The sequence below is a fragment of the Micrasema longulum genome, unplaced genomic scaffold (assembly GCF_059751315.1).
Source record: "Micrasema longulum isolate JH-2025_06_02 unplaced genomic scaffold, ASM5975131v1 h1tg002187l, whole genome shotgun sequence".
NCBI classification, from domain to species: Eukaryota; Metazoa; Arthropoda; class Insecta; order Trichoptera; family Brachycentridae; genus Micrasema; species Micrasema longulum.
Window position 1 is genome coordinate 234,716 of NW_028279352.1, and position 24,529 is coordinate 259,244.

The 24,529-nt window shown below is 34.2% G+C and overlaps 1 protein-coding gene across 1 annotated transcript in view; it reads right to left on the minus strand.

Annotated features, from left to right (window-relative positions):
- Nucleotides 1-24,529, minus strand: part of Hecw (Hecw ubiquitin protein ligase) — a 59,800-nt gene that overhangs the window by 5,572 nt on the left and 29,699 nt on the right. Inside the window, exons 2-3 of the mRNA XM_088239577.1 lie at nucleotides 10,502-10,705; nucleotides 3,803-4,069 (exon numbers count right to left, since the gene is read on the minus strand). Of these exons, the coding sequence (XP_088095703.1) occupies nucleotides 3,803-4,069; nucleotides 10,502-10,705 (471 nt within the window). The remainder of the gene's footprint in view (nucleotides 1-3,802; nucleotides 4,070-10,501; nucleotides 10,706-24,529) is intronic.

Genomic DNA, 24,529 nt, shown 5'->3' on the forward strand with positions numbered 1-24,529 from the left:
ACTAAAAATATTTTTGACCTAGTATAACTATACTAAGCTTATTCCATGGTTTATTTTTGATCATGCCACATTTCTACATACATTTATAAACAAGCTGCATGTACGAGTATGCGCAGTTACAAATACTATAACAACTTTGAAAGAGAATATTCAATGTAAATAATTAAAGAAGTACAATTCATAGATATTAAACCATGCACAAATTGACACAAGTCATAAAAAAAATTACATACCGAAATGAAATATGCCACTTATAAATGTTTAGACGCATATATTTTCATTTAATGAATTTAAAGATGTAATATAATTATTTTTTTATGTATATAGTACTGCAAAATATAATGACGATCATATTCAAAACAAATGCTTAATAAAATTTATCTGAGTGTAATGAAAATTTAATGAACATCTTTACACTTATAAACGATATTTCACTTTAAAATCTCTAAAAAGACAGCATGTTTTTTAAATTGTTTAAATTCGAGATAAATGCAATCCATTTTACTAATGAAAAATGTGACAGATGACAGATCGCAGGCTTATTCCAGTGTTAAACCACGTCGGACGCAGGTATAAATGTGGAATAAGTTTATATTTATTTATAAATGCCCAGAGGGCTCTTACAATATTTACTTAAAAAGTAAATAAAGTATTATAGCAATTGACATAAAATAGAATTATAATTATTTTACTAATATGTTTATTTTAAATTATTTTTTATGATTATTGATATTATGATTATTTTTAAAAAAGAAAAAGGAAATGAAGTAAAGATGAATGGAAATCAAAAATAGGAGAATTGAGGGGATGGCCATTCAATGGAAAGGATGGCTAATTAAACTGCAGCAGGAGTGGTGTGGAGCAAGTCTAACAGCTCAGCATAATTATTAGTTGTTCCATGGATGGGTGCCAGGGGGGAATGGTGGGTGAAGTTAGTCCTATTGTACTCAGCAATGTTTGAGTATGTCTAAATGCTTGCAGACTGGCTGGATTTCCTCCCTAGGGAGTTATTCATATTTAAATTTAAATTCCCTTCTCAAAAATGTTTTCCCTCTCTGTTGAAATAAATTTAACTATTGCACTCACACTGGAACATGTGTTGGAGTCTGGTAGTCCTTGTGGGTACACGAAAGTTTATCAGGGACAGTAATTTTGGGCTATCTATTATGGTACTTATCACTTTGTGCATTAGAGTGAGGTCAGCAATTGTCCCCTTTTGCAATGGTAACCTCAACTCAGACATCAAAGTTTGGTAGCAAAAATCATCTACCGGTTTACCCTTTTTGAACTATATGTAGCGTAAAAACTTCCGCTGAATTCTTTCCAGTTTAAAAGAGTTGCAGTTGTACAAAGGTCTTCAGACTGACGATGCATATTCCAGTTGTGATCGGACTAAAGCACAATACAAAATTTAATTGAAACAGTGCTACTAAAATTTTTTGTATTCCAGATAATGAAGCCCAGCATCTGCAAAGCCTTATTAGCAATTGTCATTCTATGGTGCGTAAAGGTTAGCTTTTCTCCCAAAGTTACCCCGAGATCTCTGATTTGTGAGACAGTAGTTATTAATATGTCGTTAATCGAGTGTGATGATGGAATAAGGTTTAGTGAATGACAAAAAGACATGTGAAAACATTTGTTTACATTTAAAAACAAATGGTTGGATTCACACCACTTAAGAAGTATTTCGAAATTCCCTTGAAGGTGAAGTTTGTGGTCTCACAAATTCCTAGTGCTTCTAATTTGGCACCAAGTATAATATGGTTTACCTTATCAAAGGTTTCAGAGAAGTCTGTATATATTGCATCGAGTTAAGATTGTGAATTAAAGGCTTGTAATATATAATTTATTTATTTTTTGTAAAAAAAAAATATTTGCGTTCTTCAGATTTACCCAAATATTAAATTTTGAGGTCCATTTTCAACGAGTTGTAAATAACTCACTAGTAGAAAATGGAAATCAAGTTGGGGTAGAGTGAGATTCGAACCACGGACCTTTGATCCCTAAGTCCGAGACACTTGCCACAGGACCACAACCCGATTGCTCATATAAAAGAAGGTTTGTAGTGGTCGACCGTCCTGACAAACATGTTGTTCTGGCACCACTATATGCTTAAATTAGATTTTATTTAGCACAATACTCTTAAACAGCTTGGGTAAGGTTGAGAGTATACATATTGGTCTATAATTGGTTACATCACTGGCATCATTGGATTTGTGTATTGGCGTTATGTGACCAAGCTTCCACAAATCAGGGAAAATACCTGTGGTTAAGGAAAGATTATAAATAACCTTTGAATAGGAGCTGCTGGATATTGGGTGCATTGTTTAAGAAATGAAGAAGGGATTTTTGCTATCTCTTGTTCCTTTATTGCTATCAAGAAGATGGATTCCTTTTAAAACCTTGCTTAAGGAAATATGGCAAGATGTTAAATTAGCAACATTTTCAAAAACAAAGTGGGGAACAGTGACATTGTCATTATGATCGTCATATAAAGCATCACATATAATGTGTATATTCTTATATAATATTATAAAGAAATGATAGAATGTGAATGTTTCTTCTGTTATAATATTGACTTATAATTATATCAATTTAAAGATAGCGATAGGAAATATTACAGATACATTTTAAGATTTTTAGAAAGTGATTGATTAGATTGTAAAAACTTATGTAAATAAATAAATTACAAAAACAGCTCAGTTCAGTCAATCTTATCTAGAAATATTATTAAAAATGCAAGAGTCAACAAAGATGCCGTTATTGATAACACAGACCAACAACCAACAACAAAAGTACACATCCGAAGCTAAACGAAAATACTATCCGAAGTCTGGATAGACAGTTCCGTAAACAGAATGGTGCGTGTGTAAATAGGTTTAGTTTAATATTTAGACAGATTGTATTGTAGTACAAATATTGGTGATGTTTAGACACGATAAGGCGCAGGAAGTGCAGAAGCATGCCAATATTTTGGTATTACGCAAACCGACAAAATCCGCCATTGAACTAAAATACTCAATTGAATAGTCGTAAAACAAAGCCAACAAAGGATTCTATCACATCGGGTCAGCGATGAATAGGTCAGAAAGGTGAAGTCGATTGGGTATTACCTAAATTCCAGCAAAGTAAAATATAATAATCACACTTAACCAAAAGCTTAAGGTTAGGCAGGTATTATTGATTCAAAAAGATCAGATGAAAAACTATAATAAACAATCAAGTGTGTAATAAAACAAAAAAAATGCAAAAGATAAAAAAAGCCACCAAAAAGAAATTAAGTAGGTTTTTAAAAAAAAAACATGTTACTCAAATTTAAGATTTGCGTTAACCATTAATAAAGATTTTTTTTGTAAACTGCGGCCCAGACAAACATATATTAGTCGCGCGATTTTGATGCCAAACGTTTCGAAATATTTATATACGGAGTTTGTCATCAAAATTAGCAAGAAAGATAAATATCTCATTGAAGAAAAAAAGGTTTGAAAAAATCGAGTTTAAAACTATGCATACTCAAAATATTATCTATGATCACCTTGATCGATTAGTTTAGTGACGATGCCGATGTCGAAGGCTTGATCAAGGTGTGACAATCGTATTATTTGCAATAACAATTTCGATTACCCAAAAAAGCAGACACACACTTGGAAGACAAAATAATAATGATAGGGAACGCAACATTAAAACTGAAGAAAAACAAGGAAGACAATATATTATAAACTATTTGAAAAGGACACTAAAATGGGCAAGTTCAGTCAAGTATTGTTGTTCTACAATAAGAGCAAAGAGTTAGAGTACTAACCAGTCGTGGTAGTTGTCAACGAAGGCCGACATTGGGGAAATCTGCACGGTGTAGGTGTCGTTGGCGGAGTACTCGAACAGGCCGTAGTAGGGGTTGAAGAGTTCCCTGGACAGGAGGAAGAAGAACTCTCGCGAGGGTCCGCCGTAGTCCAGTCCCTCCTCGCTGTCCCACGTCACGCCGAGCTTGCCCTTCTGTAGCTCCTTCTTCCCGCAGGACATGATGCGGCGAAAGGCGTCCTCCAGCAAGTGATCTCGTCTGATATTCAACCTGGAGAAAAAAAACACTCGTTACTACAATTCGGTTAATTGTGGTCGAAAGAAGTAGGTAATTATATAGCTAAATACTGCTTAGCTAAGGGTGAATGGTGACAGTATAGCAGGTTTCATCAGTTCAGATGATGATGAAAAGAAATGGAACGTCTTTTTACGCGGGGGATTCAGAACAGTGCTGGATAGGTTTCCTTGTATAAAAATCAATTCGAGATTTAAAAATAAATAAAACGTTTACTATTTATTGCACCTTGTTTTAAAAATATATAACATGACATCAAAAAATTTAAAAAAAATCCTAACAAAGATATCATAATATCAAAAGCCGAGTAAGTAAAAGATCGATGTAGGGCATTCTAATAACGATCAGTATAATTATATTACTATAACGCATTGTTAAATAAATGTTAAAATATACAAATTACAACAGGGATGGAGAAGAATGGACCGTAAAGAAGCAAATATGGAATAATGGTGAATGTTATAGTGTGTAAAGTGGCCACTTAAACCAGCCAATGACAGGTCATACGCCCTGTAAACGCCTAGACTTCGATATTCCCTTTTTTAAGATATTCTCCATCCCTGTTGCAATTTGTTAATCTTAATGACTCCCGAAGGGGTAAAATCCAGTCTTTTGTCTACAAACATTTGGACAAACTAAAATATTGTTGAAATAAACAAATATTTTTTTTGTAGCGTGATATTTTACTGAAATCAAGGGAGGGTTATCACTAGGGCCCGCCCAGGGCACTGCAGATTGAAAAAAAACCTCGTTAGAATGAACCTTTCCGAAACTTCTAGATGTAGGTTCTGCAGCGCAGATGAGGAAACACCTATACACATTCTATGTGGGTTGTGAGTGTGATGTTTTGCATTATAAAAGGAGCCTCATCCTCGGGGTACCGCCGGTTAAACCTGAGGATGTTAAAGAGCTCGCTCCCTGCCTAATAGCTTGATACTTGGATGGATCTAGGCTTGGGGGGGGGAGATTTAACAAAATGTAAACTATCGCCTTCCACACATTAGCCAGGCTCTTCATAAACCTGGGTTTACAGGGCGAGAACTATTCACGGGGACCCGTCCCAATAGATCTTCACAGGTCGCAGTGACGTCAAGAGCTTGCATAGCACTGACCCCCACCACTAAGAATAAGAATCGTGTTATTTTGAAACCGTGTAAAAAGAGGTTCCGGTATATAGTGCTATCGACATAGGAGTAATAAGTTATTACGCTAGAAAAAAACGCATCGCTACCGTCCGGGATTCGAAAATAACAAATTCCTTTTTTTTATTTGTATTTTTTCCAATTACTTGAAATATGTGTGTTCTGTGCTTCGATCCCTGACCCATTTTTAACAACTGTAAAATGCATGTTTTCTTCAATTCGTATTTTTCAATATTTTTTGAAAACATTGTCTCTTAATTTGAATAAAGGCAGAATGCTGGCTACGAGCTCACCCAGATGCTTACGGTCATGGTGGGTTCATGAGCTACCTGCATCGCTTCAAGCTCTCTGAGATTGACATCTGCCCATGTGACAATGAAACTCCTCAAGATATCCCTCACCTGTTGATGCAGTGCCCCTTTTTCAGCTTTTAAAGACAACAGCTGGAGGCGCGATGCAGAAGCCTGGGTGAAGATCAATGCGACATCCCATCGGTGATAGGTAATAAAGAACTCACACGAGAGGTAGTATCATACATGATCAACATAGTGCAGGCAATTGGTAAAATAAACCAAAGTAGGGAACAAAATGCCAAACACTCCTCTAGTGGAGCGGAAGGCCTGTTGACTACCGCCAACAGGCCGGCTTCTCCTGAAGAGTTTAAAGTGGTTTCCTCTCCACGTGAGCAAATGCTGAGAAGTTCCTGATTGGCCCACATTAATATATTTCTCCTGATCCCAAAGGTTAAGATAAATTTAAAGATATTTAATTGCAGAAAAATCCACTTTTTGAAATATAAACCTTATATATTATATTATAATTCTTATAAGCAAGGTAAATAATAAAGCAACTTTAATATTTAAAAAAATATATATTCAGTTTGTATACATTCGATGCTTTTTATATAACCCATAAAAATAATTTTACAATATTCATAAATTAATAAGCGTCTCATGATTATTTAGGGTGGAAATCATTGAGTAAGTATATTGAGTATAGTTATGCTAAATAAGTTGAAAAAAGAATATTTCATTTGCCTATTTAACTACTTCCAAAGTCATAGAGATTTTCTCCCATCACTACTTAAATAATTTGTTTCTTTACTACCTTACAAAATGTTTGAGTATTCATAAAATATCTCAAGGCGCATTAAAAGAATTAGTGTTGCCCGTGCGTAGTAAATATCTAAAATATTGGATTTAACCAAAACTTTTCAGAGGACGTCCAGTTCTTTCATTTAATAATTACTTTTAATTGAGAATGAGTAGAATTTGAAGTAATACTTTAGAAATAACAATACCATGTTCTTTTTTATGCTAAATCAAGTTAACGAGTAGATAGGTAGATAATAGTATAGGTACTGTTGAGGATTAAAATTTAATAATAAATATGAATACTACATTATAATAAATACCTACGATAATATTTAAGCGAGTAACACCTCTCTATCTCACCACACTACGCTAATGCTTTTCTTATGAATCGTCTAGGTCCTACCAATAACCAATGAAAAACGTTATCAGTATATGAAAAGCCATGTAAATCGAAATTTATGCGTAAAATCGGGTGTTAATAGTTCATACCAACCTAATGATGATATTTCAAAATAACACCCAAACTTCTATCTTTACCATAAAGCTGGAACATAAAAAAACTGCCTCATCTGATCGCTAAGATTTACAGTCAATTAATAAAGACAATAAAGTTCTTAGATTTTTCGGCTTTTCGCATACTAATTATTTCTGTTTTTTTAAGCTTATATTATTTATTAAGTTCTATGTAACATAGTCTAATATATATTTACAACACAATATTTACATCTATACTTATTCTAACATTATTTATCACTATTATACACTTAGTATCCTAATTTATAATATTAACTGTTTCATATGTACATTTTCATTAATTATATTCACTATTTACACTATTTACTACCTAATATTTTTCACATATATACTTTTTACATGCAACTCATTATTTTTTAGTTTATTTTGAAAATATCTCGGAACTATTCCTTTAATTATTTTGTTTATTTCATTGGCAACATTGAATTTGATTCTTTGATCAATTGTCATGATATCTAGAAGTTGAATCATTTTCTTAACATTTGTTCGTCTCCCACATCTTAATATTATCCTCATCGCTTTGTTTTGTATTATTTGGAGTCTTTTTAGATCTCCTTCATTACTTAAATATAAAATACTGGAGCAATAATCAATGTAGGGAACGATAATACTTTTAAATATATACCGTGTGTTGTTCAACCTTCTGTCGATGTTTGGGAAAACCATGCAACGGTTATCATCTGGGATGACGATGAACATCAAATAACCCAGAAAAACACCATAACACTCGTTTTTTTAATTAAAAAATAATTTGACTACTTATAATTTCATGAGTATGGTTTAAAATGTCCAGGAAACTTTTAAGTATTAAAAGATTCATATAATATACTGAAAAAACTACTCCTAAATTTAAACCATAACTTTCCAAAAAAAATCTATTACGAGAGTACATGGAATTAACAACGGATATTTAAATAAATTTAGTTGAACAGTTTATTTTTTGTATTTTCAGTGTGAATAGGTCTTATGAATGAAAGATCGTCTTGTTGACATAAGTTATTTAAATTGGATGTTTATACAGACAATATCAAATGTTTTGCGATTCCGTGGTTCAATTTGTTTGGTAAATATTGTCGAGCTACTGAAAGTTACGTATTAGGTGCCTCGAATAATACTGTCTTTATAGAATTTGAATTTGGAATATTCGGAAAATACATATTCTTAAATTATCACACAAAATAATTTCAATGAAATATTGAATATAAGTTATTATTATATTTGACGATTTCTTAAAAAAAAATACTCCTTAAAACAGCGGATTCCAACCTTCGTGAAATTCCGCGCTTCCCTACCATATGGTTTTTTATTTCTTTATTTAACATGTTAGGCATAATTTAAATTGTTCATTGGTGGATTTATTGCCAAATGGCAACTTCTTCCAACCAACTGATGATGATGATTTCACTAAATAAAGGTATTATTTAGTTAATTTAAGTTTTTTTTTAAATTTTTAAATTTTAATTGTTCAAAAAACTTAGATTTTTTTAAATAGTAATGTTGTATTATTTTTAAAATTATTATTATCAAGTTATTCTCAACTTTACTGGGTTATATTTATATTTAGAACATAAGATTTTCTCATGGTTATTGTTATATTTTATTTAGAGATGTTATGTTTCTTTTTTACTTTTTGTTTTTTGTATTATATCTTCACTATTTTTTTTAGTTTTAATTATTATATTATTTTATACTATGTAATACATGTTTATTGTGCACTGCTGTGATTATTTCTGTAAATTATTATTTTTTTAATAGATACATTAATATAAACACGTTTTAAATAATATTTTTTTTATTTAAAACAAAACAGCAATTAACGGAATAATGACAAGGTTTTGTACATAGTGCGTACCGGTATATTTATTTATATATATATATTTTTAAATCATTTAAATCAAATACATCTACAGCATCAAAATTTAATGTGAGGGTTGTTGTTTATGGGCACAAAGTTTATCGCGGCTATTTTATTGCAGCTAGTGCTGAAACTTTTAAAAGCTACATAAACCAGTCAATGACAGATCTTAAGCACTGTAAATGCCCAGACATCCGTATTTCTTCTCGAAAATCCCCATCTCTGTTTTAATACGTATTCATTTTGATAAACTCGCTATGGGGTCAAATCCAGTGCTTGGGGGTTTGGGTCTATCAACGCTACGTTTACCTTGGGACTTGGTGTGAAGTATCCTATTGGGCACTCCCTCATCACTCATTCTTTCCTAGCCTGCCCATCTCAGCCTCCTTATTTTAATTATTAACTATATTAAACTATTTATTTAAAAATAAAATAAGACTTATTATTTCTGGCTGCGATACGATCCCACTTACTATTTAATGATGCACACACTTGAACACTTACTCCCACACTAATACACATATCTACACTTACTTTCATACAAATACACATAAACACATCCTTTTGTTGTAACACAATTTAATAATATGTATGATTTTTAATTAGAAACTTTGCTGGTCTGTCTTTAAACTGTATTAAAAAAAAAAAAAATTGTATCATTGTCGACTGTTTGTTTCTTTAAAATAAATAAATAAATATTATTCTAAAATACGCAAATATTAAAAAAGTAGTCTTACTTGATAAAATAAAAAAACAACTTTGTTTTTAACCACTATTTTTTCTACCGACCGGTTTCAAAGCTACACAAGCTTACTTATCAAAGTATAATTAACTAAATAATTATATCCTATTTTATTTTAACAGTGATTACTAAATATTACATCGATACATATGGAGCTAACAAGTCAAGTCTTTTGTGTCAAGTTGTTCTTTTAAATATGGGAAGTGCGAAGCGAGATGGATACGATCTTTAAAACTAGACAGGAGTGGACTAAAGGAAATATTGTTTGTTTGGTTATTTATTATTGTTTTCTTAATATGTATCGCTATTTTGGTTTCTAAGATTTCCAAGTTGTCTAATTTTAATATTTTGTTTTCAACACGAAGAACTTTTAATCCGGTGTCTATTAAAATTATGATTATTTTCTATCAGATGGTTTGGGAATTTAGAAAATATATTATTATTTAGATACCTTAAAGGTTATTTTACTCAAATATAAACTTTAATAAGACAAAAACACTTGACTAATTACAATATTTGAGTTTGTCCAAATGTTTGTAGTAAAAATTGGAAAATTGTTTTCAGGCGTTGCCTAGTATGTGAAATAGTTCAGTAAGATGAATCTCTTCACAGCTATAAAGGTTTCAGCTCTTTAACTTCACTAAAACCAACAAATTGAAGAATCGAAGAAATAAGGATGTTCAAACATTGGCAGAATGGTGAATGTTACACAGTGTGTAAAGTGGCCACTTAAACCAGCCAATGACAGGTCATAAGCCCTGTAAATGCCTAGACTTCCATATTCCCTTTTTAATGTATTCTCCATCCCTGTTGTAATTTGTCAAACAAATTTAATTATTATTATCTTCATATGTATTTAGTTATTACTGTTTTAAAAAAATAGGATTGAATTCATTAGTTAATTATACCTTAATAAAGAAGCTTGTGTAGCTTTGAAACTGGTTGGTAGAAAAAAAGTGGTTAAAAACAACGTTGTTTTATATTTATTTTATTATAATGTACATAACCACAAAGTGTTTCAAATATCAATTTTAGTCTTACTTGAGTTTGGCCGGGCCCTGTCCGTAGCCCTTGCTGTCCAGCTTGCGATAGAAGTTGCGCAGCTTGGCCTCGAAGTCGCGGCGGTAGGGGGCGGGGGCGCGCGCCCCGTGGCGGGCTGGGCCGGGGGACGCGGCGGGGGACGCGCCCCCGGGGGGCGGCGCGCCCACGGCCGGCACGTAGCTCATGATCTCCTGCTCGAACAGGCTGCAACAAGACACACCACGGTCAGAACACGACACACCACAATCAGAGCCAACTTTTTACCTCACAATATTTTGAGTTATATGAGGGTATAAAAAGTTACTCAGACACTGCGAGCAACACATATATCTTACAAATCGCACCCCAGAAGTACACTGTCGTAAGTCTTAATTTGGTTGTTTGAAAGCAGTTGAACCAAATTTTATTTTCTCTTTTTTAGGAGAACATGTACCTGGGATCCCCACGTTGATCGCGATCTCAGCGAGTGTGGATTCGTTTTAACGAGACATTTTTCGCAATGTAGTTACTAAAAATATTCAAAATGATAGAAAATGGTGGTAAAATTGGCGTTGCAAGAAGAGAGTTCTGTGGTCTCTTTATAGACCACGTTCCTTTAAAGTTATTTTTTTCACGGCGGGGACGATGTGAATGTACTGCAGAACGATGCTCCAGATTTTATGTGCAATACTGTTAGAGTTGCATTATATGTTGTATTGGATTCTATAGAAAATGATGACATTGCTTTCTTCGGTCATCGCTCTATTTCAGGTTAACGTTTTAGCACGTGTGTATCATCGATTATTGACTATGAACCCTACAAGATGATCAAATCACGCTGCATTATTGGTGTATATATGAAGTTCCCCATGCAACACTTGGTGAGGAGAGGGTAATGATGATTTATGCTAAATTGGCAATTCACGAAAAACATAAATTGTACCGGTGCCTTTGTTCAATGAATTAAAATTAGCAAGTACCGTTAGCAGTTGCTATTCCTAATCGTTATTTGCAATGCTAATGCTAATTATTCCATCACTAGCTCAATCTAATTGGGCAGTAAAATAACTAGGATTACTCCCAGAGCCACGAGTTTATTGCAGAGAGGCGGAGGCCGCCAAGGCGCCTGGTCGAGTTTCTTTATTAACTCATTCTTTAGGTTCTCTTGATAGACCGAGTCGTGGTTAGTGTAGCAGATCACAGGCGTATCTCCAGGACCTGATTTCAATTTGATTACGTTAATTCTAATATCGCTAAAAAAACGCCTGTCCCCGAAATGGCCGAAACAGTAATAATTATAATTTTTTGAGTTTTTTCTCAACATTTATTGACATACGAAATTGAAGTTTTTATAATTTTCTGAATAGATAAATACCACATTTTTTACATTTTTAAAGTAATAAAGGTCTATGATACCTAATTATTAGTGACATAAAAGATATTTTTAAATTTGTAATTTTGAATTCTACGCCTCTAATACGTCACGATTCATGTTTATTTGTTCCTGGCTTTTAAATTTTGTTAAGAACATTATCATTCAACAGTATGAGCGCTTTCTGGAGATCGGATATTTACTCAGTGAAAACCAAATGCCGCCTATGTAAAGCCTGCATAACACCTATTCTCCTCTACGAATGCGAATCGTGGCACCTCACTAGGGCCCAAAATAGCAAAATTCTGAGCTTTGAGAATAGGTGTCTCAGAAGAATCGTGGTTTGACTTTGTGAGGAGTGAGGAAATAAGAGAGCACTTTTCCCTCTTTCCAATTGTTCCAAGAAGCTAAACTTTTAGATATACGACAAATAAATTGTTTTCAATGTTTAAAATATATATTTAAGAACCAAAATTTATTTACAAGTAATTCAAATAGATCAAGTCAAAGAAGGAATCGTGTGTTAGAAATACCACATTGTAAAACGAGGCTCGCACAGAGACATGCATATTTTATGGGCCCAAAAAAGGCATCGGGTTCTCGACGTCCACTGCTGACAGTTCGCCGGCAGTTTATGTCAGAACCTCGGGACGAGAACCTGACTTGGGAGGACGCAAAGGAGTTTGCGGCCCACAGAGATGCATAGAGGCTCTTTGTGGATACCATATGCTCCAGCTAGGGAGCGGATATGGAATGATGATGATTACACACTATGTAACAATGGCGGCGGAAAACAATATTTTTTATTATTCAGTTCGTCCTTTAACAATTTCAATACATCTCGGGATAAAACTAATAATATTTTTCGTGAATTCGCTCGTAATAAACACCGTCGTGTATTCATTTTCGCAGCGCTCACGTGTGAACTGCGGCCGAAATTCGTACTGTCTCAGCGTTCCGTCCCGCGCGGTCGAGGCCATTCACGGAGTTGGGACAAGACAATATTGCCAAATCTATTGTATTGTCCACGTCCTTAAATGTTATAATGTCGGAAAGCGCATAAAAAATGGCGTATTCATGCACCCGTTTGATAGTTTAAATAAACAAAATACTTTGTATTCTTCCAATACACAAACGAAAGTCAATTTCGAACAATATTTAATTTTTAAATGCATTAGGGCGGGTTTTGATTAATCACAATCTAATTGGAAGGTCTTGTTTTCGATATGATTGACCAGTCCGCGGTTGGGATAATTAAATAAATCAACAACAAAAAGAGGTGGCTATAGTGACGGGTGATTAGCTGTTCAGCGTGAATGGGAGACTATCGCTGCTCCTTCATAATTCCTCTATCTCCCATCTTGCAAAGTCATCCCCAGCTGTAACCTTCACAGAACTAACGATGCGGTTACTTAGTGTTATATCTGTAAATGTATTATTCTTGGTAAATCTCAAATGGGACGCTGAAACCCAAAGAAAAATATCCTACATATCTATATATATATATAAAGATTATATACTCGTGTTATAAATTTGTTTGTTTTAGTATTTGTCAATGTCGAGACGGATACGATTATAAAGATAGGCGAGATATTGCATAGAATTATATACTATTAAGCGTGTTGTCCTGATGCTTATTCCATCTGCCAGTCTGTAGCACTAACTATGCGCAACACTCTTTCCTCTATCATTCTTGCTTTAACAATAATGCTTTTTTTTCATCTATCGATATATTTAACACGCCCCTTAATTTATTTAAAAATAAATTAAGACTGATTCTTTCTGGCTGCGATACGATCCCACTTGCTATTTAATGATTCTCACACTTACACACACCTGAACACTTACTCCCACATACACACAAATACACCTATACACTTACTCTCATACAAATACACATAAACACATCCTTTTGTTGTACCACAATTTAGTATGTTTATTTTTTTTTAGAATTTTTGCTGGTCTGTCCTTAAGCCGTATCGTTTTTATGTTATTATATCACTGTCGACTGTTTGTTTCTGTAAAATAAATAAATAAATATAATATTATATATTTATTTATTTTATTTAGGAAATATTCAGTACAGTTACAAAGTTTTATATTTTACACAGTTAGACTTAACTCTAATGGACCAGTGAAGTTTCCATATTATAAAGTAATTATATGTTAGGTTATTAATGAATGTACAAAAAAGAGAAGGAAAAAAAAACATAATTGGAAGTTATTTAAAAATTAAAATTAAAGTAAAAAAAGTTATTTTAAAGTTTGTAGTTTGTAGTTAGTATTTACAAGTGGAAGTAATATTAAAAATGAAGAAAATTTGTAAAAGTAATTAAAAGTTAAGAATTAAAATAAAGAATGAAAAACATGCTCAGATGTAAAAATAAAATAGTAATAACATTTTTAAAAGGGAAAAACATAAATATACACATACATATTTTAAGGGATCCAAAGAAACGATGAGAAGAATCTTTAAATTAAATATAAGACGATAAATATAAGTCAATTTAAAAAACATCTTCAAAATGTATGTTTATGTTGTAATATTTAATTTTGGAATTATTCAATAATGTACATGTTTCCACTTTCCATTATATTTATTTATTGTGGATAACTTATATAGCGCCATTTTCGTAATAAAATACCTCAAGGGCTCAATTGTTGTATCCCAACTCCACACAGGGCTCTTGGCTTCATAGAATTTGGGATACGTGATTATTATTTTTTTGTAACATGTATGTATTTGTATGAATAAAAAAAAGATTTGTGTGTGAAGTAAAACCAGAACATTGGACGAGTGTTTTCGACTCGACAACTACTCTCAGGTGAAAATCACGTAAAGAAGAAGAAGAAAATCGAGAGGAGCATTCTCCCATTATGCTTGAGGTCTTGGGCTCGACTCCTGAGAGGGTCGACGGGAAATATTGGTTTATAAGGTGGTTTTACGCTGTAATATTTCATTGTGTGATGTCTTTAAATGCTCTTCTTGATGTTTGGTAATCGCGATGGAAATCCACCCCTTCAGGGAGAGTTACCTTCCTTTTTTTTCCTTCAATCCATCAGCCCTTAAAATCTTCTTGGGTTATCCCAAATTAATGAACTACGCAGTTTGTATCATGGTAAATTTAATGACAAATTACGTGTTTTCAATATTTTTGATTCCCCTTCGTGCTGCTGGGGATATTCTAATCAATCTTCTGAATACATTCTGTGGTATTGTCCTTTTCCCTCTCTCTATGCTTATCGAACGGAGCTTTTCGGTACTATCCGTGGCCCCGTTATAGGTCCTGGTGGCTTCCAAAAATAATTTCAAGGCTTTAAAAAGTTTTGTAATAATTTCGGCGAATCGATCATGTCCAATTAATTTAATCCCAGTCAGTGAAGAATTCATTTCCCTCTTTTCTCAATCCAATTAAGTGCATATTATGTACTTCTGGATTACCTTATTTTAGCACAAGATGCTAAGGCTACCAGATTACAGAGAGCTCCTTCGGGCAGCTTTTCTCGTTCGGCAACGAGCAACTTTTTCCGTGTATGTGGGCACCGTCAAGGAGACTTATGTCCTCAGATGCGGTGTGCGGTATGTGGTGTGCAAGCTGTAATATTTCATTGTCCTCGGACTGGCACTCGGACTCAAAATCAGATTGGGAAGGTCTACGGGATAGATAGGCTAACTGCCACTCTTATGGAAATGAAAAAATAGTTCCTAGAATTAGGCGGGGATTATATTTATTATTATAGGACCCGCAGCCCATATCCTTCGGGTCAAAAATAATTGGCGTCTCAATTACAGAAATACGAAGTAACGAATCGTAATTCTGGCGGGTGGACGAAAAAATCGACTCTCTTAAACGTTTAAAACTGTTTTATAACCAATTACGCTATCGAGTCTACGGGTCCATTATAAAGGACTCGCGAGATTTGAGCTTACCACAAGATAATTGTACTGTATCTGTTACAATTTGGTTTATGAAAGCAGTGACCGGAAGGCCGATAGAAATTTACGAGACAGCACGCCATTTCACTACATCGTGAACTAAACTCAAGCGGTGCTACAATAATGAAGTAAACACTTTATTATAATACGAAATTCCGCTCGGGTGTACGGAATTCTGATTGGAAAACAAATTAAGAAACAGTCAGCTATGATTTCTTGCGCCCGTACCCAGGATCCCATGGCGAAATGGCCTTAAGAAGTGGACACGGTAAATCAAAAATGAAAGGTGGAATTGGTTTAAATCATGTCTGCAAACATATACACACAAATAGACTACACGTTAACCGAGTCATAGAAAAATTTAATGGACCAGAAGCATAAATAAATATTATATCGTGTACGTACAGCCATGCATGAAAATTAGGCTAGTAAATATATGATCGCAACCGTTGTATTGCGCGTTGGAGATATGAACGGAATATTAGTATATCGTATGTATGGGTCTATAGGGTACATCAAACTCAAATAATGTAATTACCCACAGCAATATATACGCAAATTTAATTTCGACAATGGACACAATATAGCTGCTGGAAAGTGAATTACTAGCTAGTGAAATCAGAGCACGATAAACGCCGATTGTCACACGGGATCTGATCTCTCACGGCGAAATTTTTAAGTGAAAATAAAATACATGTGTGTTACTTATTTTAATTAAAAGAAGACGTTCGGGGAAAAGGAAAAAACACGTAAAAAATACCAACAGCGTATTCTTTAAAGTATGCAGGTAATTAATTCAAATTCCTATTATAAATCAAGATTACAGAACAAAAGCATTATTTATGCACATTATATTCCGTCTGTAAAAATATTACGTAACGCGGATATTAACTGTAAATATACACAATGGAAATCATAAAATAAAACAGAAAATTATACAGATATATAAATAAATTATTTACACTCGAGTTGACATGTTCTTTTCCTTCGAATAAGGTGTCTGTGGCCATATTCTGTAACTAATTCGTTTCGTACATTCATTCGTATCGTATGGGAGGAAACGAGAGCGAAATATGATTTTGATTGGTTCAGAGTAAGATGGGTAAATGACGAACGAACAAACTTACGAAACGAAACGAAATTATGACATAATACGCCTGCAGCTATACTCCAATGGATTAAGCACATTAATATTTTAATCCTAAATGTATTGGTATTAAAAACTTTGAAATAATTTTAAATACGATAGATATAACTTGTAACTGTCATACTTTGAAATTGCAGCGTTTATAACGTGGAAAAAAGTGAAAACCTCAACCGGGAAAACTTGATCAAAATAAATCCGATATTTGTTGTTTTCCTTAACTTTACTCGAACTTTGCGCATTGAAATCATTTAAAAATACGTAATATTCAGAAAACCTTAACCTCAAACGCGAATCGAAATACGAACGTAGTAGACGAATACGTTTACTGTCTCATAATGTTACAGCCACATGGGAATATATTATTATATCATAAGAGCCGATAGTACGTCTAGCAACGTAACGTAGATCGAAGTACAACCGGTGGATGTGTGTTAGTACTGTCAGTCAACTAGAGAAACCATGCCAGGAGCTCAGCAACATACAGAGGTCGCGTGTCGTGTATGTATGGTGTAGTGTATGGAGTAAAGCGTACGGCTTCACTTTCAACCTGTATTTAGATTTAACATGCTAATGGAGGCAGAAAGGCGATCTGGTTTACCGGATTCTCTAGTCTGGTGCCTTAGCACCGGGAGTTTACGAATTTTTATTCGGAGCCGAAGACGATGTTGTGTTTTCGTTCGCGAAGATAAAGATAGCCTGTTTTCTAAAAAAATAGTTTGAAATGCGTAATATACACGACCGTTCGCAAAATATAAATAGCAACACTCTGAAGAACACACACATTGTCGAAGTAATCTGTCAAAATATCGGGTATTTATAAAGCGAAATAAACATTTGTAAATCAATGAAATATTTCAAATGTGTGCGTTGTGTACGAACGCAGCGTTTTGGAATATATAAAAAAACACACGCATTTCTGGTTATCCAAAATGTTAATAAGATTTCCCTCAAATACTAGCGAATCTTCATTCATCATAAACTCATAACGATGGATCGAGTTTTTTGTGAGGCGAAAGCGAAATTTGAACAATGCATGTTAAAATATGTTAAAAATATACAAAAATTCTAAAGAAAATAGCGAATCATTATCGTATTACTGGTAAGTCCATTCCAGTGCTCCAATTATTTACTCCAAACAAACAAACCACCACGCCGTTTCCCCGCAGGGGTAGGCAGATAGGATAGAACGCCACATCACTCTGTCTTTGTATACAAACCTCGCGTCCTCTACATTCATACATCTTCTCATGCACACACGCCGATTATTCCTTATCCTGACATATCAATCTTCAAGTATTTGATGGACATAACCATGCCATGTCTTTCTCGGTCCTCCTCGTTTTTCGCATCCATCATCGTTTACGTCGTAGTTCTTTCGCTATCCATTCGATCTACACGTCCAAACCATCGCAGCACCCCTTTCTTGATTCTGTCGGTAATGCTCGTCTCAGCCTTATACAGTTCACGGATCTCGACATTTGTGCACCTATCATACATTGTTTTACCATATATTCGCCTTATTTATTCGAACATGAAATACCTCGCACAAACCCAAATGATAATTCGTTTATGCATAAAACGGTGGTTCGCCTTTCGTCAACATTTTTGCATGCATCAATTAAGAACGTTCGTACTAATGATCGCAAACACCTTCACGGGCCACGCGTGGTGAGTGCCCTGCAGTTCCGCGGGGGGCTGGGCCCGCGCCGTGCGGGTTGCGCCCGCTGCTGGCCGCCGTGTGTATAGCATAATATATCTGCCCTCTAGATACCTAAGCCAACAATAGCTAATAGCCATACACTAAAGACGCGAGCTGTTTAATTTATTGAACAACAACGCTCCGATACTTGTGAAGCAAAATAATGTCGGTGATTTACGAACAGGAATAATAATTCCAACGATCACAAATTTATCAAATATTTTTATGTAAGCTGTCAGCAGGAAATGTTAAAGAGTTTTACATCTATTTTTATTGAGCTTCAATAACATTATGTCTACCAAACGGTAGAGGAACACTAGATTTTAATGTACAAACGTACGTGTAAATGTAAATATAAACTAAGGTAGATACGTATTTATGTACAATACAATACAATACACGGTCGAATGATCAAGTATATTATTTGAATAAATGTATTATTTACGGGAGTTTTCTTTTATCCACACGTAATAGTGCGTTAGACGCTGTATATCTAATAAATTGATACTATCCAACAAAAGAAGGCAAGATGATGGTTTTATGCTCCAGAAAACTATTGAACATAGCAGTGGATAAAAACATTAAAAATAAATACTCTATGCCGATCTTGTCAGGGATTCAACCCGGGTCTTGTGGCACGGTAAGCATCGCGAGGCAGATAAAAACATTATAATTAACACGACTAATAAAATCCACCGTAAACATTTTACAGTTTGACTGAAATACAGACCTACCGACATTAAAAACAATTTCAAAAACTGTTCACAGCGGAAATGCGGACGAAGACTTTTCTATTACGGTCAATAAATAATCATTCAAATCGGTGGACAATGCGTTACCGCTGCATATCATCTGTACGGAATATACAGGATAGATGTACTCGGACACGCTGCCTGTGACTGATAAACACAACCTTGAGCCGGAAAACTTCAACATGCCCCGTAAGATAGATTAAAAAGGAGTTTGGAGAATTGGCGAAAAAAAGTGTGGTTGAAAGATGCTGTGGCGCGGCGTAGCGGTCCATAAACGAATTAGTCACTTTAGTTCATTGACCAGACTCGATATTTTTTCGGAGCATTTACCCGAATAGGTAGTTAATATAATGATATATTATTGTAGAACGGACAAGCGCCAACCATAAATATTTTTAGAGACATAAATCTAACGGTCAATTCGGGTATTAAACACACCTTTTATTTTATGCATCAAACAAATTCCTACACAATAACATCAAAAAGGCTCGGTTATGTCTCCGCGTATGGAGTTACGACAGTAACATCTATAGTAAGATGCAAATATAATCGCCGTTTTAGTCCTCGACAGTTTCATTGCGATGAGAAAAGCCCCGATCGGTGACCGCACGATGATCCAGAAGATAGACATTGACAGCATAATAATGTCCGGATGACAGCACGCTGCAGCCGCCCAGCCGGTGACACTTTGCGGCCGCGAATGTGAGAACGTAAACACGAGACGTGATGCAACAATACCCCGCAGTCTACTCTGTAGTACTTCGGCGCCGGGCAACTCGCAACACGCTGCGCCGTGCAACTCGGTCCCATAGAGAGATACGCTATTATACCCGAGCTGTGTGGAGAGATCTCGCATTGATGGGGCGAATCTGGCAGAAACGAGAGAAACGAGAGAAAAGCAAAGCGAGAGGAAGGTGTGGGTCACGCAACAGCACACTATGAATTTCCAAGAACGAAAGGTAAGTGACCACTTGAACGATTGCAAATTACAAAACAATGTGCTAAACTTACATTTCTACGAAAAGGAATAGGATACTGAATGCCAATATTTGTATTAGTGATAGAGGAAAACCTGACCAAAGTACATTAAAATTACAAAGTACATAATACATAGACACGCCCTATAGACTATAGAGTAAAACATTTTAAAAAGTAGTGACACAAAAACGTACCCACTGCTATTAAGTATCGACTGTATATTATTCCAAAGCTGCATTCAACGAGAATGCATATGGTACCAAAAATTGAAAGATACTCATTTTTGGTACATAAAAAGTTTGTATTTTAACGTTAAAATCAACATTCGTTTTTGGTAGATCCCAATGAGGAAGTTCAGTGTTTTTTTTTAAATTTTTTATTTGTTAATAGACTGTTAAACTAAGTCCAAAATATATTTTTTAAATTTTTATATATCGTATTATCGGCGCTACGCTTTTTCAAAGTTTTGTATTTCTGAAATAACTCCGCGTGTAACGTCAGAGGTTCATTTCCGCTTATTCTCATTCAGTTCCTCCTATTGGTCCAGAAGCGACAAGCAGACCGGAAATCTTCCATAGCTCTCAGATCATAGGTTGATTCACATGAACCAGTGACGTCAAGTATTTTTTATTATTTTTTCTGTACATTTTCAAGAAACTTTGTTGTACAATTTAATGCTCTAATTTTTACCCCGCGTAAGAAAACATTTTTTGTATCCAATTTCCCGTAGGGCTGAAGTTCCTCATTAGTTTCTTCCTTTAATTTTCTTATAATTTCGACCCATTTATTTATTTTCACTGTTTTTTTAGGAACGAAAAGATTAACTAACGTTTATAATATTTTAAAAAATTATTCCTATCAGTGAATCACTCTATAATTAAGAAGAGCTTCGCAATTGCGCCGCTAGCCGTAGTTTGCCGTGAAAAAAAATGTTTATATTTAAATATTAATTGTTTAAAGCTTTGTTAATCACTCATGAACAAATATTTAACAATGAAAAGTTACACAATCCTTTTTACAATTTTTACACAAGTAGCCATGTTGGTTTCGATTATAAATAAACGTCACGCCTAGCAGGCGGTCGAAGAACGACTAAATACGCTTCGGGTATGACTGAGCATTTGGGCATGAGTTAAGTGTCATCATTTTTTAGGGCTCAGGGCATGTCCATGTATTAACATGTCAATTCCAAAGTACCTAATTTGTTGCGACAAATTTTGTCCTTTTTCTTTAAATGTTGCCCTGGTAACAAAAAAGCTGTTGGAATTGTTTTTATGTTCTGTTCTTAGAAAGTACACGGAAATATAAATCCTGTATTCCATACTCTACACTCAACATCCGTGGATAATGGACAGGTTGTAGAGCCGGTGGACGGCGGCTAGAACATTCGATCCTCGATCCTGGGTCCAGGGACATACCTCGGAGGTGATTTGTTCTGCTGAGGGAGTCGAAAAAAGGGAACGAGATGCACGGAGATTTCTAAGACTACTACGAAAACAACAAATAAACTATTTTAATGTTTAAGAATAAACCATCTTTCAAACGGTATACCAAAAATAAGGGAGGTAATTTCTTTCAGTATATGACAGAATTCTTAATGTAGTCGTATTTATTTTATTTTATTAGGTAATTCAACAAAGATACATACTAGAAAACATACAATTTAAAGCATTCGTCGAAATAATTTAACATGCATATATATCTTCAATTATAGAATTACACAAAATAGATTTATACGTTAAGTTGTAATACATATTTTTTAATATTTTTGTTTATACAGGATACAATGCAATAAAAAATAAGTTGTACGTGTGTACTTATTGAATAAGATTTATTCCTAAGAGATTATTCGCAAAAGCTGAGAGAGTATCATGAAAAATGTCAATTTTATTGTTTCGGCAGTATATATTATATTCCCGACACATGCGGGCCATAGGTGTGTGGTATGTAGCATTATTTGAAAATAAAGGCAGTTTAAATATTTCCCGATGTCTGAGTGTTCTCAATCCTGCATTTATTTGTATTTTATTTAGAATTTTTAGACTACTATTATGGAAGGCAATTTCTTCCTGCCTACCCAAACCAAATTTGAGAATAACAGTGGTATATGAACATATTGTTGGTATTTTATAATATTTTTTTAAAATTTTATTTTATTTTATTAAAGTTTATTTTATTTGGGAAACCAACAGTTCTACCTACATATTTATAGTAAACAAACAGATATAGCAATATTTTGAGTTTGTCTAAATTTTTGTAGACAAGGACTGGATTCGACTCCCTAGGGAGCTGTTTATATTAACATATTACAACAGAGATGAAGAACGTTTAAAAGAAGAAGAAGAAGTACAGAAATTTAAAAAGTAACATTTTCAGGCGTTGCCTAGTATGTAGGTGAAATAATTCAATTAGATGAATCTCACACGCATAAATAAAGGTTTCAGCTCTTTAACTTCACAAGCATCAACAGATGAAAGAATTGAAGGACTATAGATGTTCAAATATAGGCAGAATGGTGAATGTTACACAGTGTGTAAAGTGGCCACTTAAACCAGCCATTGACAGGTCATAAGCCCTGTAGATGCCTAGACTTCTATATTACCTTCTTTTAAACGTTCTTAGTCTCTAATGTTAAAACAGATATAGTGTATAAACTCAGAACCAATATCAGATTTCCACAAAGTATACAAAATTAGTAAAGAAAATATATTACATATTATGTAAATACATGTAAGTTTATACATATAAAAATGTTACTTTCATGTAGTCGTATATATTTTTCAATAATCAAAGATTTTTTTTATTTTTAAAGAACAGTAAGTTATTGTCAATTGGGCGGGATTAGGACAAGGATGCATGAAGAGAGGATAAGGAGGGGAAGGGAGATGTACATGTTTTTTATTATAATGTCTACTAAGTTACATAATGCATTTTTAGTGTAAATTTTAAATCTTTCAGAGAGATGTGTGTGTAGTCTATGTCTTTAAATTTTGTATTGTACACTGAAAAAGTCTTACGAAAAAAAGCATTTTTAACATACGATGTTTTACTTATTGGTACATGAAACAGGTGGTACCGTCTACAAATCCTGGCTGGCACATGTATTGTTATTAAACTAAGTAGTTCTTCACAGTCAACTATTCCTGTAATAATTTTGTGAAGCAGTAGTTGGTCCGCACACACTATAATATTTTCATTATAAAACAAAATATTGATAAACAGATATATATTTTGAGAAATAAAAACTGACTAAATATCTACACTATACGATAAAGAGAGGAGGGGATAAATAAGGAGGAGAAAGGAAAAACTCAAATGTTTAGGAAGTGACATTTCATACGTGATTTGAATGTAAATAAAGAAGGGGGGTCTCTGACATAAGTGGGTAGATTATTCCATAGTCGAGCAGCAACTGCTGTTAAAGAGGAGGCAAATTAGAGCGGTATATGGGTTTTGAAAGGGTTCTCTTTTACTAGAACGAAGAGATAGCCCATGCTGTGATAGGGGTTGGAAGAACTCTCTCAGATAAACAGGCGAAGTGGGATTATTTAAAATATTGTAAAGAAATTATACAATTAAAATGTTTCTTAAATGTCTAATCAGTTTCGTTTCAGTTTCGATATTTGATAAATATATTTATAAAAATCAGTTTCGATCGATCGAACACAAAATAAGTGTTGGAAGGCCACAGAAAAGATGGGTCGATGACATTGCCTCTATTGCCGGTAAAACATGGATGATGAAAGCGGGTGATAGGATGGAATGGACACGTTTGGAAGAGGCTTTTATCCAGCAGTGGAGAGAATAAGGCTAAAGAAAAAGAAAATTTCGATTTTTCTTTCGATAGATAATGTGATACTAGTATATTAACATACTTTAATTTTTAAGCTCAGAAGTTAGACTACTCGCCGTTTATTCGTGGCAAAACAGTATTTTCATTTTACAATTACTTTCCTCATCATGTAATATCAAGAAAGCAAAAAGTTACCAGTTAGTGGGCAGACCAGCCGCGGGCGGTTACTAGCTCAACTTTACCCATTCGGCCAGGAAGAATATCAACGTAATATCATCAATCTGTATGGTAAAATAAACCCATTCGGTCAAACGTGAAAAGCAAGATTGTACGCGTAATCCATTCCTCAAACAGTTAAAACCCCGCATTAG